Below are 23,650 nucleotides of genomic sequence, written 5' to 3'. Positions count from 1 at the left end.
TATTAACAAGGTCCAATATTAAGTGGTAACAAATATCTCCACTCATAAGAACAAGCTATGGGGAATGACTGAGGGCTTTTCATTTTATCTTTTGGGTAAACTTAATGAATTGCAAGTTCAGAGACTCAAAAACAATAAAACAGATGAAAGATAAATCTACTTAAATATTTGTGTTTTTAAACCCTGTTCATACAATTCCTAGATTCTAGGTGCTTCTTTGTAGGTGATTCCACTAAGAGAATTTTTAAGAGTTTCTTCTCTGGACTAGTGACAATTTTAAAAGCACAAACACTGGCAGGTTAAGTTGGATTGAGGGAATGGGAAGAATGTCACTTTTAATCAGAATTGGTTAAGTAAAGACTATAGCTGAGAAGTATCTGTGTGTTGAATAATATGGAGTCACTCTGCTGATTTAAGACTAGGTAAAAAGGAAAGAAGCAATGAGTCAATATACAAAGCTGGGGACCCAACACTTAAAGAGAGGCAGAGAGAAAACTCCATCTTCCTCCTGAAGATTGCAACAACAGGAATCCAGGATGATGGGCTAAATTATCACATTTTGCAATAGAAGCTGATCTAAATGGACCTTCTTCCTACTGTTAGTTTATTACCCATTTACAATGTCAAAATATATTTAGTCAGAACACTATCATTCATAAGAAAGAACATCTAAAGCACTATACCATTTTTTTCCATTTGGACTCTGTCTACCAGATCCTGCATGTGGCAAATAAGCACATATCTCTCTGTTTGATGCTTCATTGAAAAGTTACATCTATGGCTAGATTTATCAAGGAATACTCCATGGTCTTTATATATACATAAGATACTATGTAAAATGTTTATTGCTTTTTGGTCTGTTGAGTCATTTTTTCCCCCTAATCACATATGTATTAATATCTTGTACTGCTGAACCCTTCAGTCAGCAATTTTGATAGTACAGATATACATTTGTGAAGTTTTGTCTATTTCCTTCTCATTTTTATTAAAGATAAGCTTAAGGTCTGTGTAGACCATTCTTAAAATATACTTTGTAGAAATGAGGACAAAGCACATGAGTCAATAATAGCTACTGTCTTTTCAATCACGTTCTTTGTTATCAATAATACTGTCCTTTATCCTTCCCAACTGTTTGATATCTCTACCTCTGAGATATATAGAAAATCACTCCCATAATTGTTTTTTTAAAAGGGGAGAATGGGAGAGGAAGAAGAAGGGAAAGGGGAGAAGGGGAGAATATTAAACTACTTCCATTTCTTATATGGTATAAATGGTATAGGTTTATTCTGTTTTTTTGTCTATTGGTTGCTCTCCTTCCACAGTTTTAGATATAAATGTCCTGAAATGATCTGAGTCTGGTGATAATTTTTATGCAAATATTTTTTCTCCTTCACTAATCTTTACTATTTATAATATTATAGTCAACCTTTATAGGTTTTTCTTCTAAAATGGTCTTGCCTTTAATTGTAGGATCTCTTTGATTGACAAGAGGACTGTTGGTGATTTTTATCTTTTTTTTGGACTCCTTGTGATGACTACTTTAAATCAGTTACAGTTCTAAGGTATATGGTAAAAGTCAAAGTTATGTTTATCAATTTCCCATTTGGGGGCATCAAAAAACTATTTAAAACATGTCTGGTTGGAACCATTGTAAATTTCCCTGCCTTGAGGCAATTGGGGTTACAGGGTCACATAACTAGAAAGCTGGATTTGAACTCGGGTCCCCCTGACTTCAGGGCTGGTGCTTTATCCAACTGTGCCATCTAACTGCCCCTACCACTGTAAATTATATCATTTCTTATGTTTACTCTCTCTTCTAGTTTTGTACTAATTAATCAATAGTATACACACAAATAGCTGATTCACAAATAATTCCCACATCAGGTACCAATTATTTTCTGTCTGGTGAAAATCATCACTACTTTGTGATTTTTTGATGGTAATCATGTTTAGTTTCTTTTGACTTTTTCCTGAAGCAATCATTCACAATATATTGGTGGGGATCTTCCAGGTAATAAGTCTTTAAGCATTTATTAAGCATCTGTTATGTTTCAGGCATGGTGCTAAGCACTGGGGATACAACTAAAGGTAAAAGATAGTCCCTGCCCTTGAAGAGATAAAAGTATTTTGAGCACTTCACTAGGTGCTAGACACTATGCTGAATGCTGGGTAGACAAAGAAAAGCAAACCCAACAGTTCCTATCTTCAAAGAGCTTTTACTCTACCAAAAGAGAACACATAAAGGGAAAGCGGAAGGCAAAAAATAGCACATAAATAATACAACTGAAAAAGACAGTACAGAAGGCAGCTAGGTGACACAGTGGATAGAGCATCAGCCTTGAATTCAGGAGGATCCGAGTTCAAATCTGGTCTCAGACACTTAACACTTCCTAGTTGTGTGATCCTGGGCAAGTTACTTAACCCCAGCCTCAGAAAAAAAAAAAAAAAAAAAAGACAGTACAAGTGTGAGGTGAAATACAATTGAGAGTTCTACCTAAAGTGGTAGTCCTAGGGAGGGAATCACTAATCAATTAAGATAAGAGGGACTCTAAGACGTCAATGTAGCACTGGTGAGGAGGCCATAACAATCTTTGCATTTTTCACCATTGCCTCCTATGTTGATATTCGTCACCTAGGATTCAAAGTATATGAAGAACCTTGTTCGAACTTTCAAAAAATTTCTCTCTGTCTTTGTACTCTTTAATATGCAATATGTGGCATATGCATTTCAGTTATTCTCATGTTATTTTGCTTATATTCACTGTGAACAATGCAAGGCAAAGTGAGTAAGCATGCCATGAAATGTATTTCTTATTGCTTATGGGTGAGCCATCTTTCCATCGAAGTATAACATCTTATGTCTTCTGTTTTCATTTATAGGGAGAATATTGATATTGATATGGTCCAGTTTTCTCACTGAACAAAGATCACATTTATAGTTAAGAATTAAATTTAAAATATGCGGCCTACAAACTGTTTTAAGCATCTTGTGCTTCTCCCCCAACTCTCACTGCAGAAGCAATACAACATATACAATCAAAGGGCATTTTGTATTACAATGATTCTTGGCCATAGCCAGGGAATTTCCTATCCTAGTGACCCAATTATTTGTGATTAGCTCTGTGAATTTAAATAGGCTAGTCCTTAAACAGCTAGCTAATATAGGTTTGCTATTAGAAACATATTCAAAGACTTTCCATTGAAGGAGAACCTATCAAAGCCTGAACTCTGTTAGCATAGCCTTCTAAAACCCCTGTTAAACCCCAAGTTATAGTGAGGCACTGACCAGAGCTAGACTCTCATAAAAGGATTATGATTCAATTTTGTTTCAATAGAAAAATTTTTGGTACAGAAGTTTGTTAAATTTTTAAAAATAACTAAATATATTATGCATCCATTATCTACTTAAAGGATTTAATAGACTTTTTCTTAGGAGAAATCATGTAGCTACAAAATCCCTGGCTCAAAAAGATTATGCTTAACTGTTTTGTGATTCTGCTCCTTTTTATAATTTTATCTAGTTTGCTCAACACGAAAATAAGAGTCTTTGGTTACAGTGTCCTTAAACCATTTTCATGGCTCCTATCAGCAATCCACAAGAACAGTGGCCATTTGCAGTAAAAAAGCTCAATGTTCTGGCCAATAATTGCTATTTCACTCTTAAGTTTCTTCAAAATTCTCAGATATAGTCATATTAAAATGTTAGCCATAGGCAGCAGAAAGGATTTGTAATAAGGGGTCATGAGTTCTTGTCTCTGCTCTATCTGTGAAGCACAAATCACCACCTCTTTGAGCCTTGCTTGTCTCATTTATAAAGAGGGCATCGTACTAAATTAGCTCCAAGTTATTTTTCAGCTCTAAATCTTATGATGATTATTGTCTCATCATTGTGGGAGATATTATCTATACTGCTAATAGATTACAAAATATTCATAATTCTGCATAATTCACTGAGTTGTAGACTGCTAGATATAGAAGAAACTTTAATGAAAATCTAATTCAAACTTTCCTGACTCCTTACTATGGGGGGGGGGGGGGGGAGAAACAATTAAGACTCAGAAAGATCAAATGACCTATTTAAGGGAAATGGCACCAAGTATGGCAGAGCTTGTGTCCACTACAATGTCGTCTACTTCATAACATCCTGGAAGCACATGGACTGTGAGGTACCAAAAGATTCTGAGGAAAGAAGGTGAAATTGGACACTTGTGTCATGTTCATTCACTGGATTCAGAAAATGTCTTTATATACTAAATATATACTATATACTGCAAATACACTAAAGCTAGATACAAACATCCCAGGACCTGAAATATATAAATCAATCACTAGATTCAGAAACCTAGGAAGAGATTTGAGGGATCATCTAGTCCAGGAGTTCTCAAAGTTCTTGGTCTCTTAAAGCATTCAAGCATCTCCCTAGAAGTTATTGTGTATGAAAGGCCAAATCGACTGGTATTTGCCACGTTTGTTAGAAATTTTTTAAAAAGCTACTCTGTATTATGAAAATAATTTTGACCTCTGGGACTCCTAAGGATTACCAGACTACACTTTGAAACTACTGAGTTAATCTAAAGTCTTTAACAAAAAGATCTCAATTAATGTAAATAATGAATTCCCAAAGCGGTTGCATGTGTTCAGACTTACATTATTTGAAGTTTATAACTACATTAAATACGGTAATTGATTTCAGCACTGTGAAAATAAGCAACATGAACTTAAAACAATGCAACCATTTTTGAAAATTCACCATTTACACACTGGGTCCCAGCTGTGTAAGATAAGGAAAATGAGACTCAGACAGGTGAGATGGCATCAGTAGTAGGCAGCTGACACTGCAAAGGTTAGTGGTCAAAGGTAACATGCCCTCCTGGCAGTTACAAGCAGCAATGTAAGTTCATCAAAAGGCATAGGTATTCAAAAAGGAAGAGATAGTCATATCATCCTCTATTCAAAAATTTTCAGTGGACTCCTTATTACCTGCCAAATTCAAACTTCTTTTCCCAGAGATTTTTGAATCTCTTTCACAATTTGGCACAACCCTACCTTTCTTGAATAAAACAAACAAAAAGTTTTATTAATACTCTTAAAAAAATACTATAGTCAATTCCCAACTACTCTGTCCTTCACCAACAGAATCATCCTTTGGAACAACCTGAGTTAAGTAAAGAAATATTCTAGTCATATCTGGGTCTAGAAACCATTATATGTTTGTAGACAAAAGAGAAGCATGTTTTATTATCAATACTCTAAAATGACTACTAATTATTTTACTGACCAGAAATCTGGTCTTATATATACATACATATATATATATATTTTTTTTTTCAATCTTATCTGATATTATTTCATTCAATATACTCTCTATCATCTCAAAAAACTAATCTGTCCTTCAAATGTTTCATGGGTCCCTAATTCCATCCGCCTGCTTCCTTTTATAACTGTTTATAATGTTCTCTTATCTCTGAAAAATTCTTTCCTTTTCTCTCTTTGCCTAATTAATAAACATCTATGTATCCTTTAAAGGCATCAACCCACATGCTACATTCTCCAGCAAAGTTTTTGCTTCCAGGCAATCTCCTACCTACCTCCATACCCCATATCCCTATCTGTAACTTTATCAATCTGATTTATAATTCACTAAGCACTTCTTTTATTGTGTATGTGCATGTGCATTATACTGTATAATAGTTCTCTCTATTGCTTATTATACTCAGTAGATTGTGAGCTTTATACTATGTCTAATCAAAATTTTGTAAATCTCCTAGCTCTCAGCAACGTACATAAAATATTTAATAAATAGGATATCATAGCAATTGAACATTTAAAACTGAAACCAAACCAAGTTGTAGGTAGCTAGATTACATTTAGGACCCTTCCCCCCCCGCCCCCTGCCCCGCATCCCCGCTGAGGCAATTGGGGTTAAGTGACTTCCCAGGGTCACACAGCTAGGAAGTGTTATATGTCTGAGACCACATTTGAACTCAGGTCCTCCTGACTTCAGGGCTGGTGTGCTCTATCCACTACATCACCTAGCTGCCCTTACATTTAATTTTGTATAAGATTACTGTGTACAATTATCATACTTTAAAACTAAACAGATTTATTTTTGCTATAATTATTTAATAATGTTAGTTAAGCTCTACCTTGTTCTCATTAAATGAAGATGGAACTGTTTCACATTCATCTTTGCCCTGAACAACTCTCACAATCTGCAAATGTCAAGCTAAAGATGGGGAGTACTAAGATGGTAGGAGAAGCAGTTGCAGTCTACAACTAAACAAGTTATTGATAAACTTTCTATCTCTCCCCATCAGCAGACCTAACTGCTACTACTACTCTTTGACCCAGTAACATTGGTTTCCTTGATGTTCCACAAACAAGACACTCCACCTTTGAATTCTATTATTTTTTCTAGATGTGCCTGATACACAATAAGTGCTTACTAACTACTTAACTACTCTATCTGGACTTATTACCCAATAATTAATTTATTCCCACTTTCTCATACTTTTGCTCATTATTTTGATAATGCTTCCCCAAACTCAGCTATTCATTCCCTTCTTCGTAACATCTACAACTCTAATAACCAATGTCTCACTCTACCACTATTTCTATATTATTTAAAGAGACTAAAGATTATTATCGCTTTTCCCCTTTTCAGCTAAACTCATTGAAAAAGAAGTCTTTTATTAGCTCTTCTATTTCCTTCTCTTTATATGTTCTAAATCTTAATAACATGGATTCTCAAACTCATTATTCACCAGAAACTGCCCTCTCAAAAATTACCAATGATCTTAATTGCCCCACACAGGGGCCTTTTTCTAATCTTCATGCCTGAATTTTCTGCAGCATATGAACATTAGTGACCATTCATCTTATTGTCTTGTATAATTGCTTTCTTTTGGATTTCTTCAACTGCTTTCTCTAGATTCCCCAACCTATACGAATATTCCTTCTCATTTTCCTTAGCTGTATATTCAAGGCTCTGAGCTGGGCCTTCTATTGTTCTCTCCATACTCTCATTTGATCAAAATATATGGGTTCAATTATTATGCAACTTAATTTCAGATTCATATTTGTCTGGCTCTAGGTTCTGCAGTGAATCTTAGTATGAACTCCTTGTTGTCCATTTCAAATTGGATGTCTTATAAACCAACTTAAACTCAAATGTCTAAAACAGAACTTACTATCTTTTCCCAAAAACTTTGCCTTCTGAAGGGCACCCTTATCTTTTCTAGTTCCGCAGGTTCCAAACTTTAGTGTTCTTTCTCTCCTTTCCTCTCCATTTATCTAATCAGTAGCCAAATCCTATAATTGTGTTTTGGCCAAAAAGAGAATTTTTTTTTTTTTTGGGGGGGGAGGTATGAGAGTGTGTGTGTGTGTGTGTGTGTGTGTGTGTATGTGTGTGTGTCACTAAAGAGAGATAAAATAAAGAGTTTCTCCTATTAAACAACTGATTCTAAAGAGAAAAAAAAAAACCCTCATCAAAAGAAACAGCATGAAAAAACTAAATATTTCATTATGTGAGAATATCCGTTAAGATTAAACACTTCACAGTATACTGCTTGCTTCAGTCAGGCCAATTCTAGCCCTTTTGAAGATGTAAGGTGAAAGGTATTTCATCACACTTCAACTTTGTGCATGATTCTAATAGCCTTTATAATGTTACTGCCAGAGATTCTTGACTGAAACCATATTCAGTGAATCTTTGCTAGTCAGGTTACTATAACACCTGCCAACAGGTCTATTACCCTGAATGCTTATAAAGGTTTTCATATCTATATATCAAATTCTAAGTCCAAAATGCTCTGCTTGTCCTTACTGTTAGAGATTGTGTAAAATGGAACCGTCTCTCTACTCTGGAATCATTGGGTAACTTGAAAATGATCTTCACACTTTCAGGATCATCAGGGGGTGGTTCAGGTGGCAGGCATTCTGACTTCCGCTCCTTCTCCTCCTGTAAGTTCTGGGAAGAAAAAGGGCAAAGGTTAGTCCTTAGCTAAAGGCTATTCAAATGAAGAACCAAAAGAACCTCATTACATGGTAAAGAAACTAAATGTTTTAGATTATGTTAATAAGAATCATGAACAGTTATTTATATTCATAAGATACTGTCTAAATTTAGCTCTTAATAACTGTGGAAATATATAGTATTATGTTATGAAATACTACAAAATAATATTTTGATAAATTCTGGTCTGAGATTCTTGATTTTGTTTCAATTAAAGTCCCAATTAGTCTTCCTCAAATAGAGGTCTTAATCATCTTCAGAGAAAAACTATTAATTTATTAAAACTAAGATTACTGTTTTGTAAATAATGAGTGGGGATGTCTTTTTGTTTAATTTAGTCAAAAGGGACTGCCTATTCAATGTTGGCCAACAACAGAGGAATCCTCAGAGATAAAGAGCAAAGTGACTGATTTCAGAAAGGTGTTCTCTCCAAAGTGAGCATTATTATTATTAAGCCTAATAACAATCAAATTAAAAAATTTGATTAAAATCAAAACAAAAAGACCTAAAAACAAATAAAAAAAAAATTCCTTTGATTTTTTTTTTAATTTTGTCTTTTGTTTTATTACTATAAAATACAAATTAAAATCATTTGGACTAATGATCTTGTGATAAAGAGAGTCATCTACACCCAGAGAGAGGAATCTGGCAACTGAGTGTGGACCACAGCATAGCATTTTCACTCTTTTTTGCTTGCATTTTGTTTTATCTCATTTTTTCCCCTTTTTCATCTGATTTTTCTTTGTGCAGCAAGATAATTGTATAAGTATGCATGCATATATTAGGATTTAACATATATTTAACATGTTTAACATATATTGGAATATGCTGAAAAATTGTCCATGCATATGTTTTGTTTGTTTTTTATTTTTTTAAATTAATTTTATAATTATAACATTTATTGACAGTACATATGCATAGGTAATTTTTTACAACATTATCCCTTGTACTCCCTTAGGTTCTGAATTTTCCCCTCCCTCTCTCCCTCTACCCCCTTCTCCCCCTAGATGGCAGGCAGTCCCATATATGTTAAATATGTCATAGTATATCTTAGATACAATATATGAGTGCAGAACCGAATTTTTTTGTTGTTGTTGTTGCAAAGGAAGAATTGGATTCAATTATACAATTATCTTGCTGCACAAAGAAAAATCAGATGAAAAAGGGGAAAAAATGAGATAAAACAAAATGCAAGCAAAAAAGAGTGAAAATGCTATGCTGTGGTCCACACTCAGTTGCCAGAGTCCTCTCTCTGGGTAAAAATAACCTAGGGAGAAAAACAAAAAAGCTAACAGTTTTACACTCATTTGTCAGTGTTCCTTTTCTGGGTATAGCTGATTCTGTCCATCATTGATCAATTGGAATTGGATTAGCTCTTCTCTATGTATTCCATCAGAATACATCATCATATAGTATTGTTGTTGAAGTGTTTAATGATCTCCTAGTTCTGCTCATTTCACTCAGCATCAGTTGATGTCTCTCCGAGCCTCTCTGTATTCATCCTGTTGGTCATTTCTTACAGAACAATAATATTCCATAACATTCATATACCATAATTTACCCAACCATTCTCCAATTGATGGGCATCCATTCATTTTCCATTTTCTAGCCACTATGAAAAGGGCTGCCACAAACATTTTGGCACATACAGGTCCCTTTCCCTTCTTTAGTATTTCCTTGGGATATAAGCCCAGTAGTAGCACTGCTAAATCAAAGGGTATGCACAGTTTGACAACTTTTTGGGCATAATTCCAGATTGCTCTCCAGAATGATTGGATTCTTTGACAACTCCACCAACAATCATGCATGTTTTGAAAAGAAAAAGCTTTAATAAAAAATTTTAAAAACCACTTGGATCACATGCATTTGACTGGCTAAGATGACAAAAAAGAAAATGTCAAATGCTGGAAGGGATGTGGGAAAATATGCTCTTTATAGTACTTGCTGGCAGGACTGTGAACTAATCCTACTATTCTGATGAATAATTTGGAACTAGAATCCAAAGGCTATTAAACTGTGTGTGCCTTTTGACCCAGAAATTCCAATACATCCCAAAGAAACCAAAGAAAAGGATAAGGATCCCTATGTATACTATTAAAGAATTGAAAACTGTGGGGATGCCTATCAACTGGAAAATGGCTAAATAAATTTGAAATATGAATATGATGAACTCCCCATCTAACTATCTGACTGGCTATCTCCCATGTTATATTTTACTTGCCTCCAACACTATCTCCAGTTTCCTAGGGAAATGCCTGCCACTCAAATGATAAATATTCTCAAACTTGGTCATAACCTTCTACATCCCAGTGATCTGAATTCCTATAGATGAACATTTAAACCCCTTTCCTCATCTTCCAAGACCCAAATCCTTGTTCCTAGACCCCTCAATCTTCCCAGCCCAAAGTTGCAACTTAACTCTACTAAGGCCCTTTTCCATACACCCAATCCCCACCCCCACCCCAGAATGCCTGTTCTATAAGCAACAAACTTTGCTTGATCTTAAATCTTTTCCTTTCTCACTACCACCTACTAGAATCTTACTGAAATCTAGCTCACCCTTAATGATACAGCCTGCCTGCTGTCACTCTTTCCAATATTGGTTGCATTTTCACTCCTCCTTGACTCATTGTTTGAGGCAGGTGATAACTGGAATGTTCTTTCCTTCCCCATGTCAATTCCAGGTTCTTTCCCTTCTTTCATCACTCACAACCTTCCTTCCTTTGAGTTTCATGCTATTTATATCCACTATCCTGCAGTTATCTACAGATACCTCACCCTGTCCCTAACTTAATGAGTTCATTATCTGGCCCACAATTTTTCTCTCCTCCCCAATTCTAGCTTTCAAATAGCAGGGGACTTCGTTCAACAAACATAATAATTCTCTCTCAAATATTTTTTTTTTCCTCCCCTGAGGCTGGGGTTAAGTGACTTGCCCAGGGTCACACAGCTAGGAAGTGTTAAGTGTCTGAGACCACATTTGAACTAGGGTCCTCCTGAATTCAGGGCTGGTGCTCTATCCACTATGCCACCTAGCTGCCCCTTCTCTCAAATATCCTTAACCAATCAGTTTCTCTACGGACTCACTTCCAAGAGCTACACCTTTACCCAATACCTCAGCCACACACACATAGATAGTCACATCTTTGATCACAATGTACCATCTTTATGTAGAAGAATTCTAAAATCCCCTATCTAATTATAATCTATTGGCTTCCCCCCCCCCCAGTTTATTTTTTTATTCATTTATTTCTTAATTATAGTTTTTTATTTACAAGATATATGCATGGGTAATTTTTCAGCATGGACAATTGCCAAACCTTTTGTTCCAATTTCCCCCCTCATTTCCCCTACCCCCTTCCCCAAATGGCAGGTAGACCAATACATGTTAAATATGTTAAAGTATATGTTAGATACAATATATGTATACATGTCCATACAGTTATTTTGCTTCACAAGAAGAATTTGAAATAATGTAAAATTAACCTGTGAAGGAAATAAAAAATGCAGGCGGACAAAAATAGAGGGATTGGGAATGTTATGTAGTAGTTCACACTCATTTCCCAGAGTTCTTTCGCTGGGTGTAGCTGGTTCTATTCATTACTGAACGACTAGAACTGATTTGTTTCATCTTATTGTTGAAGATATCCACTTCCATCAGAATTGATCCTCATACAGTATTGTTGTTGAAGTATACAATGATCTCCTGGTTCTGCTCATTTCACTCAGCATTAGTTCATGTAAGTCTCTCCAGGCCTTTTTGAAATCCTCCTGCTGGTCATTTCTTACAGAACAATAATAATCCATAACATTCATATACAACGGATTCTCAGCCATTCTCCAATTGATGGGCATCCACTCAAGTTTCCAGTTTCTGGCCACTACAAAGAGGGCTGCCACAAACATTCTTGCACATATAGGTCCCTTTCTTTTCTTTAAAATCTCTTGGGAATATAAGCCCAGTAGTAACACTGCTGGATGATCAAAGGTTGTCTACAGCTTGATAACTTTTTGAGCATAGTTCCAAATTGCTCTCCAGAATGGCTGGATGTATTCACAATCAGTGACCCAGTTCTCCCACATCCCCCTCCAGCATTATCTTTCCTTGTCATCCTACTCTATTGGCTTTTTAATTCACCCTTCCCTTACAAAACTCTGCTTTTCTATACACAACTACCCTTGAACCCTTAATTCCCTCCTAGGCTATGTATTCTCCTCTGTGTTAAACACTTTCTCTTCTTTTCCCCACCTTTTCTCCATGTTCTAATCCCTTGGTGAGCCCAATTCAAACCTATGATGTCTTCCTCTCTTGAATTGCTAGATCTTTTATATCACTAATTATACCCAGCCAAATTTCAACCATGGATCACTCCCACTATTCACTGCCTTCACTCCTACATAAGTGCTGCTGAATGAAGATGTAGAAAATTATACAACTGTTCTGACCTGGGTCCACCACAAATTTATGCTACTAACTCAACTGGACTCTTACTGGTGTTAGACAATCCTACCATAACTACCTTTATCAATTCACTATCCCACCACTCTCCACCGCAATTCTTCCAAAACTTTTCATCCCTCCCCAAACATCCCATGGCTCCCTCTTTTCTTCTCTATATCTCAACTGAAAACCTTGCCTCACAGTTTACAAAAAACTGAAGGCATTCAATTTGAACTGCTGCCTCTCCTGTCTTTCCTCCCCTCCCACTCTTCCTTATTTCCTCTCACTCAGAAGCCTTTTGCCAGTAATTCTTTTTCTCTTGTCTTATGTCAAAATGACCTTATTATCAAAACTAATCTCTCTTCTTGTTAAAGCAATCTCTGTCATCCCCACTCTTTCATTTATTTGTAATGCCTACAAATATATCCATCTTACCCATCCTGAAAAAACTCACTTGTTTTTCTATTACTACAATCATTCTATCTCTTTCCTATGTTCTATTATCTCTTCTGCCATTTACAATAGGTGCCTCCACTTTCTCCCCCCCCCTCTCTTTTTGCTGAGCTAATTGGGGTTAAGTGACTTGCCCAGGATCACAGAGCTAGGAAGTGTTAAGTTATCTGATACCAGATTTGAACTCAAGTCCTCCTGACTTCAAGGCTGGTGCTCTATCCACTGTACCAACTTGCTGTTCCCCACACTCTTTCTTAATTACTTAAGATGAGGGATGAGGGTATAGATGTAGAGATTAGGCAGGAATGGGTGGGGTTTCCTTCTCCAAGGCCATTTTGGGGAGATGAAGGAATTTGCTAAACCCAAAGGCTAGGGTAAAACACTTTATTGTTAAAGAAACACCAAATGGGATTCTCTTAGCGGGCATATCATTTTCAAGAAAGAAGTGATCTGCAAAGAGTCATTTTCTGAAGACCTATTTTATGCACGAGTCCAAGGGAAATCTCAGATAAATGTGAAAATTTTTTTTGTTTGTTTGTTTGTTTTTTAAATAGCTTTTTATTTACAAGATATATGCATGGGTAATTTTTCAGCATTGACAGTTGCAAAACCTTTTGTTCCAATTTTTCCTCCTCTTCTCCCCATTTCCTCCCCCAGATGGCAGGTAGACCAATATATGTTAAATATGTTAAAGTATATGTTAAATACCATATATATGTATATATACACATACACACACACACATGTTTATACCGTTATTTTGCTGCACAAGAAGAATCGGACTTTGAAATAGTGTACAAATAGGGGCAGCTAGGTGGCGCAGTGAATAGAGCACCAGCCTTGAATTCAGGAGGACCAGAGTTCAAATTTGATCTCAGACACTTAACACTTCCTAGCTGTGTGACCCTCAGCAAGTCACTTAACCCCAGCCTCAAAAAAAAAAAAAAAAAAAAAAAAAAAGTACAATTAATCTGTGAAGGAAATCAAAAATGCAGGCAGACAAAAATAGAGGGATTGGGAATTCTATGTAGTGGTTCACACTCAGTAAATTCGAAATCTTGCCTGGAGTTGTGACTTCCTCCAAGAAAGCTTATCTTGCTCCAAGAGGATGCAAGACCATTTGAGTTTATAGATCAAAGGAGACATTTTGGTGATTTTAAATAATTTTACAGGGCTCACTCAGGTCATGTTGAGGGCGGTAGCCCCTTGGTATTCCTTGTTTGATCTCCAACTCCATTTGGGACTTGGACTTTGATGTGGTCAAACTAGTTTGGGCTATCTGAGCTGGTTAGAGTTTTACAGCCTCCATTCTAATCTGCTCAGATAGACCAAATGGCATCAGGAAATTCCTTTTTGGGAAGAGACTTCTGTCTGTCCCCAAAAGATAACAAGAGAATCCTTATCTTATTTACATCACTGCATAAAAGAGAGAACTCAAAAATCTTCTCTTTGCAAATGGCCTTGTACCATGCAGCCATTTTGCCCACCGGCTCTCCGGTGTTTCCATTCTAATCAATAAAGACTATGTTTCCATACAGCATTAAGTAGCAAATTCCTTTGCTGCCGAACCCGCCATTGGTTACTTTGGGGAAGGAAGGAGAGAAAGGAATTGACCCATCTCGGTTTAGACCACAATTTACACCTCATCATTTACTCCTCATCAGTCATACAGAGCTTTACTCTCATCACTTACTTCATGGCTCCTGCTCTCATAATTGAACTTCTAAAGTTATGAATTGCTGAATTCAATGGCTTTTTCTCAATTTTTTTTTTCTTTTTGAAAGCTCAAGGTTTTCAAAACTTTTATTTTGCTGACTCCTTTACTACAGATTATATTTTTTAATTGTAGTTGTCCCTAAGGATTTCATCCTGGGACCTCTTCTCTTTTTTCTCTTTTCACTTGGTGATCTCTTCAGTTCCTTTGGATTTAAACACCATTGACATACTAATGATTTTCAAATTTACCTATCTTGCCCTGAGCCCCCCCTTCCTATTTCCTCATTCAAAATTCAGTCTCAAAAGAAGATTTGCAACTTTGATCAAAAATTTGTCATCATTTTTATCTAGGTGGAATTCTATCCAAATACAAAATCGTACAAAAGGGTCTCATCTAGGTGAATTCCAACCCATTATATTCTATTCAGGATAGCTTGGGTGGAGTTAAGCTCCCTTGTTAGAGAGTGTCCAAGGCTGAGGGTGATCTAGGTATAGAGAAGTAAGAGTGACTTAATCAAAATCACTTCCTCCTACACCTTCTTTCTACTCCTCATCAGAATAGGTTTACCTTTCATAATAATGTTCATTCCCCCATAGTAACCAGAGTTGATTTCTACCCATTGGGAACACCCATTCTTCCAAGAGTATATAAGTGTGAGCAGGTTCCAATGATTTGTCTTTGGTTTAGGAGAGAAAGCCAAATGGCCATCCTTTTAATGATTATTCTCTAAGTCCTAGTTAACAATTGTTAATTACCCAGAAATTATGTCTCTCACACTTTTCATTCACCACAACCCCCAACTTCTTCTGGTTTCCAAACCTGCAACTATAACTTCCTTTCAGATATCCTAACTGGATATCCAGTGGACATCTTAAACTCTATGCTTGAAATTGAACATAATAAGGGGCAGCTAGATGGTGTACTGGATAGAGTACTGGCCCTGGAGTCAGGAGGACTTGAGTTCAAATCCAACTTACCTTAAGCAAGTTAAGTTACTTAACGCTTAGTAGTAGTTGTGTGACACTGAACAAGTCACTTAATCCCAATTGCCTCTCAAAAAAAAAAAAAAAAAAAAAAATAGAAAGAAAGAAAAAGAAAAAGAAATTGAAGTTATCTTTCCCTCCAAAACTTCTCTGCCTTTTCTATTTAAGGCAATATCATCCTCCCTCTCAAGCTCAAAATTTAGGAGTCATCCTAGATTCCTCATTATCTCTCATATTCCCTCCATAATCAAGATGTTGTCAAGGCCAGTAGATTTCACCTTTGCAACATCTCTTGAATAGACCTTCTTCTCTCCCCTAAAGAAGCTGCCACCCATTCACATCTTTTAACAAAATGGTGAAAAGGGGCTTGGGGAAGAAAAACAACCATCTGGCTTCTATTTTGTCCACTGCTCTGGTTCATTCCTTTGTCAAGACTGTCCAAAACAATATGGCTCATGCTTTAATGTTAAAGTGACTATATCCATGTATTTATATTTTTGATTCTGACATTTCCAAGGTGCTATGGGAAATTAAATTAACACAAAACTACAATACAATAAAATAAAAATAAAATAAAGCTGAGTTAAAAACAAAAAATAAAGATGCTGCCATCCATCTAATATTAGTCCCTCATCACCTCATGCCTGAAAGCAGAATACTCTTCCCTTCTCTGTTTCAACTACTGACCTCTCTGGTTTCCTTTGTGAGAAGTGGATGAAGGTTTAATTTTCATAGGATTATGAAAATTTAAATCAGAAAAATGAAACTGAAACTAATAAATGGAGGTTAACTCAGAACAAGAAAACAAAAAAATTAATAGAGGAAAAATGTAATCAGGAGTGGAGATTCAGATGTGCAAATGACACTAAAATATCATCAGAGGTAAGGATTTATTCAAAAGTAGAAGAGAAGGTGTAATTAAGGATTAACAAATTGGGAGGGAAGGGGAGAATTAAGGATGTAATTAGGGATGAAGACTCTTGGAGGTGAATTAGGTTGTGAGCATTGAAGTACTCAGACAACAGGGAATCAGAGGAAGGACTGAACTCCATCCAAATAAGGTGATCACTAAGGGAATATGTAATGATGTAATTAGGGATAGAGATTCACACTCTCATTGGAGGGAGGGGGGGGAGGGGAGGGATTAGGCACTCTTAATAGTCTGTGACTTCTGTGGTATTCAGTCAATTAGGAATCAGAGAAGAGATTTGTATTTCAGGTGACAGGGTATAAAAGACATATCTATTGTTCCAAGTGTGCCTATTCTAGAGTTACCCACTTCTGTAATTGTGTAATCAAAGACTTTTCCTCTCAAGTCCAAGGAGTTATTTCTTATACGTTCAAACTATCTAAACTAAAATCCTATCTTTTACTGAAGGCCTTCTTCAATGTCTTGTTATACCATTTTACTTTGTATATATTTGTTTGCACATTGTCTCCCTCATTAGACTGTAAATTCCTCAAGGTAGGGCCTATCTTTTATACCTTTCTGACAGTGTTTGGCATATAGTAGGCACTTAATGTTTACTGATTGGAATATTACTGTGAAAAATGATGAAGAAGATGGCTTCAGAAAACTTCCAGGAAGACTTGTGTAAACTTATATTCAAAATGAAATGAGCAGAACAAGAGAACAATTTGTGGAACAATAGCCACATTATTTCTCTGATCAAGATAAAGACCAACCACAATTTCAAAGGACTCATGATTAAACATGCTATTCACCTCCAAGTAAGAGACTTAAGAGTGGTAACTGAAGCATATACTGTTTCTTTAAAAAAAAAAAAAAAAAAAAAATTTAAACTTGGCTAATGTGGGAATTTGTTTTGCATAATTACACATATTTGAAATGGATTGCTTTTCTGGTCTTTTGAATAAATAGAGGAGGGAGAATGGAAGGAGATGAGGAAAGGAAAGAGAATTGGGAATTGAAAATAAAACTGAATTTGGAAGAAAAAAAGAAATTGCTTGGTTCAGAAAGTTAGCAAGGGAAGCTTTGTGAATTAGAACTTCTCTCTAAGCAGGAATTCTTGTTTATTAATATTGTCTCTGAGAGACTAAAAACATAGAATATGGAGTTTTTCTTCCTTTTTCTTCACTGTTAATGAACAGAAAATAAATGCCATGAGATATCACAGTAAGATATGAGTACATAAACATTACCTAGTTGTCCTTGCTTAGCTCCCAGAACCCTCAAAACCGTTACCATTTCTTGCCTTATTGTGGTGTTAATATTGAGTAGAGGAATGACATAGTTAGCCCTGCACTTTAGGAAAATCATTTTTAGTGGCTGAGTCACTTTTAGAAGGATGGAAAGGAATAGAGAATGAATTGAGGAAAGTAGATCCATCAGTATAATTCAGCCATGAGGTGGTATAGATCCTGGACAGTGCCAGATGGGAAAAGGGGGTATGTATATCTGAGACATACTGCAAAGAGAAATCTATAGGCCTTAGGAAAATTTAGTTATAGTGGTGAGCATAAGGAAAAGGGAGGTAAGATGTCTACTAGATATCCAATAGTAATACTATATCATTGAGCTCCACAGGCCCAGAGACTTGTGGTCAGATGACGACAAGGCTATCTAAGTGAGGATAGTTATCACTAAAGGATCTGCCTTTAGTAGAATAATTTTTTCAGCCACAGAAACTGATTAAACCAGCTAAGATGTGAAGGGATCCAGCACTGATTCACTGATTCACAATGTTTCTGATGTATTATGTTACAGTGTTAGAAACAAAAGTATCAAAGTTCCTTACCCGTCGCCGCCTCTCCTCTGCCATTTTCTGTTGCTGTACTTCTTCCTCTTTTTGTCGCTTCCGCTCACGCTCCTCTTGCTTTTTCCGTTCTTTCTCCTGGTCAGCCCGGAGGGAAGCTAAGTAGGCTTCATCTTGTTGCTGTCTCAGCACTTGGGTCTGGTTTCTCTCTTCCCTTCAGATAAGCCAAAAGGCATATAGTCAATCAATGAATGCACAAATACTCCACCAGTGCCTATTATGGGCTAAGTGCTAGGGGCATGAGCAATGTCAATCAAGCAATATCAATTTCTAAGGATACTGAATTTTAAAAAACTATTGATGAATGTGTACACATACATGTGTATATATATACATATACATGCAAAGATAACATAAATGAAAAGTGAGTCAATACAAAGTAACTGAACAGAAGTTATTTCGAGAAGCACTAGTGGCTAGTAAGGGGGACAAGAACAAGATACACAAGGAGATGCCTGAGCTACATCTAAGGAAGTAAGGGGTCCTATGAATAAGAGGTGAGGAGAAATCTACATTCTAGGCATAGGGGACACTAACATAGAATAAAAAAGAATGTTCTTAATAAGAATTCTTTTTCAAAACATTTTTTAAAAAACAATAGCTCATAGCAACATGTGAGTCATGAAAACTGAATATGACTCAATACCATAAATTTTTTTTACATGTCTCCTATGCCGAGTACTATGCAAGGCACAGGGAATATAAAGACAAAAATGAAACAGTTCCTGCCCTAAAGGAACATACATTCTATAAGGAAAAATAACATATAGCAGGCATATATGTAAATGTGCACAAGAGATAAAACATAAATCATCCAGTATTAATTGATGTGAAGAAAGCAGGAAGATCTTTAATCCAATACTTCAACAGTAAGCTAGTAGCCAACATTTACCATACACTTATGTGCTCCAAAAAGCTTCCTATAATAGCCTGCACATGGGGTTAACTAGTACCTTTCCAAGCGTTCAGAAACCAGGTATGTCTGGTTTGCATCCATGATGAATGTCAGTTGGTTAATGAGATCATCAGGTTGAATGAGACCTTCTAACCGACCGACCACCGTCATTCTCCGATCTTTCAACATGATCATAGCTAGGAATGGATATGTATTCTCTCGCAAAGCCTGGGACACTTCAGAAGATCAAAGAGAACAGAACACAGTTTTCAAAGCATTGCCAGAAATATTATCTTTTAATCCTCATAAACAGGTAGGGTAGAATTTATATAATAGATGAGGAAACTGAGGCAACTTTAGTCATTTGCATGTGGCTACTGGAATGAAGCTAGAACTTGGATCTAACTGGTCTAATTTTGAAATAAATAAGTCAGCAAATAATTAGCTTTGAGATACACAGCATTTCATCCAAGCTCTTAAATGAACTTTGTTCCTATTCACTACAAATTAAAACAGAATCAGAACCTCTTTGCTAGTTTTCCTCAGAGTGGTGATGTCACAATTGTTTAATCAATGAAGATGATTTCTGCTCAATTAGGAAAGATTACATCTACAAGATTACAAAGCGATAGCTTCTCTGTTCATATAGACCCAAACAAACCAGTATTCCAGGTAAGGATCTAGATACATGTAAATTTTTAAACTTCAGAACCAAGCAAACTAATTGGCTAGAAGAGCAGTATTTGGGCTCTAAGTTCTGTTTAATTACTAAAAGAGCTTTAGTTAAAAAAAAAAAAAAAAATTCTAAAATTCTAAAACTATCTTTCCTCCAAAGATCATCTTTTTAATTATTTAATTATAAAATGAACTCTGTACAACAAAACTACTTGCACATAATGGCTGGTTGCCCCATGACAATACTCTGGTAACTCTATTACAAGCCCTATGAAACAACCAATTCTCTAGAACAAAGGATCTCTCTCTCATTACTCACTATAAACACCAAACTCACTGTGAACACCAAAAGCTAGTATTCTCACACCTCAGTAATTTTGAATTTTGGACATCCTATCAATGATTTCATTTTATTCTCACAATGAGAACTAAGTGGGAAAAGTATCATACCTTACTTGATAGACAAGAAACTTAACGCACAAGTCTCCAGACTTCTATAACTTTATGTTTTCTATATGATAACTTTGCAGCTGATCCTGTGTTTGGCCTGGCAGCACCATTTGAACTGTCTGCTTGCTGCATCACTAATGACAGAAACATTGGTATCTCCTTTTGCACTAAATTTATTCATAAAGCATGAAGAAAATAAGTGCTCCTTAATGTTTGGTGCGGAACAGAATTCAAGATACAGGCAACATCACAAACTGCATCATTAATTCAGCCTATGGAACAAGTACTTGAAATGTTATTTATATTTTTTAGAATAGTGATTTCTTCAATACTGAGAACTCTGGATGAGGAAACTATCTCTACTAATGCAGATCAACATTTCCTACAATTTAGAAAGTCTTAGAGAACTGCCTATCCCACTGAAAGTTAAACTAACTTGCCAGGATTACTCAGCCAGTATATGTGATAGAATTTGATCCCAGGTATTTCTGACTCCAAAATTAGCTCTCTATCCACTAAGCTATTCTGCCTTTTTGAAATATAATTACAGAAGAGGTTTCATGAGAAAGTTGATCCATTGTGGTAGCACACTCTACTTTTTATGTCTTTATAACTACACAATATTAGAAAAGTGGTTCAATATTCTCAAGAAATCTCTTCAGTAATACTATCTTATACTGAACCCATGGCCCAAAGGTTGAATCAGTGAAACACCACCACAAGAAAAAATTTTGTTAAAAAATTATATCAAGAAACTAATCCTGGGGGCAGCTGGGTGGTACAGTGAATAGAGCACCAGCCCTGAATTCAGGAGGACCGGAGTTCAAATCTGGTCTCAGACACTTAACACTTCCTAGCTGTGTGACCCTGGGCAAGTCACTTAACCCCAGCCTCAGGAAAAAAAGAAAAAAAAAAAAAAAAGAAACTAATCCTGCTTGTTCAGGATAATCACCACCACTGTTTAGCAGTGTAACAGTTTTGCTTTCATTAGGCTTTACTATAATTCCAAACAAGCTTTTACTGGCCTTTACCATAATTCCAAAACAATTTCTCAGTGACAGTAAGCAAAAAGCATATAGCAGGTGCTTAATAAATAATTACTGGATGAAAGAATCAGAAAAAAAAAATATTCCATCCATCCATTCATTTTACAGATAACAACAGATAAAAGTGTGACCTTTGAAATCTATAGGACAATGAAATTTTCCATCTACCAAATGTTTTATTTCATGGGAAACTGTGTTATCAGCACCTTTAAGAATAGTCAACTTTTCATTCTCTTTAAACAAAAAGGAAACTATTTCCTTGGCACCAGTATGAGTAGAAGTCAGCAAACATTATCAAAACTGGCCTGATTAACTAGTAGAAAAACTGTACTAAATGTCATATACTATGAAAAAAGCATAAAATTATTCTACAGCACCATGATTTAATGCCTGTATAACAATGAACATCCTAATGTTATCTTAGCTTGAAATGCCAAAAGCACAACTTCTGGAAATGTATTTTTGATAAATAGCATAACAGATAAGAAGACTAACAGAACTATTCACTGAGAACCACTACAGAACACAATCTGGGTCTTCCTAATTTATATAAGCCAATCATATGACATTTTAGAAGAGCCAAAAAGAATTGCCTTTTCTTAATTCAATAACAGACACCTAAGTTACAGGTATCACAGAGGGTAGATGGACCCATACAACCAATATTATCAAATGCCTTCTCTTCTCAAATCATATAGTGCTATAATTTTATCTCAAGATTATTTTAATCTTCATATGGCTTGATGCCTCTTAACTCTGCTGTTGCTACTTGTGTTAGTGTAAATTATGATGCTATGCAATATAATAAATATTTCAGAAATCTCTTATGTCTTCAACTATAGAGAAGGAAAAAATTCCTCTAAACTACTGCACTGAAGTACAGATTAGTGACTATTCCTTCCATAGAAATACTACAGCTGTCCCAAGTTTTCAAGGATTACAATAAAGAAAAACAGGTGGTTGGTTTGTCATTCCAAATTACAGTTATTCCACCTTCTGCCTCTCTGCTACTAAGTCTTTTCCTTGCTATTGTCAGAATATCTACTGATTTTTACTTTTTCTTTCTCGTCTTTTCTGCTTTATACATTTGCTTTTCTATAATGTTACTTTCCCCATACTTCTCAAGTATTCTGTGAACACCAAAAGCTATCGTACTTTTCTTCACTGACAAGATGACTTTAAACTTTAGAATACTGAATATAAACTTTGGCTCTTCTTAATTGGAAATTTTGTTGTTGGGTGCTCAGGGGCTGCTTTGCCCCTAAAGAAGTGCAATAAATAAACAGCCAAGATATTATTGTAATAAGAATTTTATCTGTATTTGTCCATTTGGTTTAAAAGGAAAACATTTTATGGATCAACTTAGTGACATTATTTCTTATTTAGTTCTTAAGAAACACAGCCTTATTCTTCTATTCCTTCTGAAGTCACACCAGAAGCAATCATAGAATTTGTTGAGTAATAAAAAGCAAGATTTAAGAAATCAGAAGATAAAAAGTAGACTATAAAGATTACATTAAATGCACACTTGTGCACTCTTGTAGACCAAGTTAATAGGAGGAAGTGTCTGAAAGTAACTTTTCTTCAACTCTTTAAACTCTAAGATGAGTTGTAAGAAGACTTCAAACTAAAAGTCCTTGTTGTTAAGTATCCCTAATGAATATGACCCCTCAAAGTGTTCAGGGTACTTCCAAACACAATAATATGCTATTAAGAGTAGCTGGTGAAGACACTATAGTTCACTAAGACTAAAAACAACAGGCTAATAGCTATAATTTTATGAAATGGAAGCAAAAACAAAGTTTCACCAAACAATAAAGGAAGACATCTACTAAGTTCAATGAATCAACTGAGACAAAGCAACAGGCACAACTTACCCCTGTATCCCTCAGGTTTATTTGTGGAACATGCCCAAAAAAGCATCCTATTGTTTATGAGCGAAACGACATCAGGTGAACAAAGAGTATTGCTGTTGGGAAGAAGACACAAATATGAAGATAATATGTTGACTAAAAACAAACTAAGGGAATAGAAAATAGGCAAGAAAGAAATCTTTTTACTTACCGACAAAAATCATCGGAATCTTGATGATCATCACCATGAAGATAGACCAATAGAAATCGAAGTTCTCGCTTGGCATCATTTAGTGCCTTTGTGAAACAGGAAAAAAAAAAAAATTACAAATGGCACAGTAACATG

The 23,650-nt window shown here is 35.7% G+C and overlaps 1 protein-coding gene across 7 annotated transcripts in view; it reads right to left on the bottom strand.

Annotated features, from left to right (window-relative positions):
- The window catches only part of FAF2 (Fas associated factor family member 2), a 75,767-nt gene that overhangs the window by 5,189 nt on the left and 46,928 nt on the right, over positions 1 to 23,650 (bottom strand). For all 7 annotated transcript variants that reach the window (XM_074292179.1, XM_074292181.1, XM_074292184.1 and 4 more), the window contains 5 exons: positions 23,516 to 23,601; positions 23,329 to 23,420; positions 19,339 to 19,516; positions 18,368 to 18,539; positions 7,826 to 7,969 (listed from right to left, as the gene is read on the bottom strand). In XM_074292179.1, coding sequence (XP_074148280.1) covers positions 7,826 to 7,969; positions 18,368 to 18,539; positions 19,339 to 19,516; positions 23,329 to 23,420; positions 23,516 to 23,601 — 672 coding nt within the window. The remainder of the gene's footprint in view (positions 1 to 7,825; positions 7,970 to 18,367; positions 18,540 to 19,338; positions 19,517 to 23,328; positions 23,421 to 23,515; positions 23,602 to 23,650) is intronic.

This window comes from Sminthopsis crassicaudata, chromosome 2 (genome assembly GCF_048593235.1).
Source record: "Sminthopsis crassicaudata isolate SCR6 chromosome 2, ASM4859323v1, whole genome shotgun sequence".
In the NCBI taxonomy this organism is placed as follows: domain Eukaryota; kingdom Metazoa; phylum Chordata; class Mammalia; order Dasyuromorphia; family Dasyuridae; genus Sminthopsis; species Sminthopsis crassicaudata.
The sequence above is the reverse complement of the archived record's forward strand: the minus strand, read 5'-3'. Positions and strand labels throughout refer to the sequence as shown.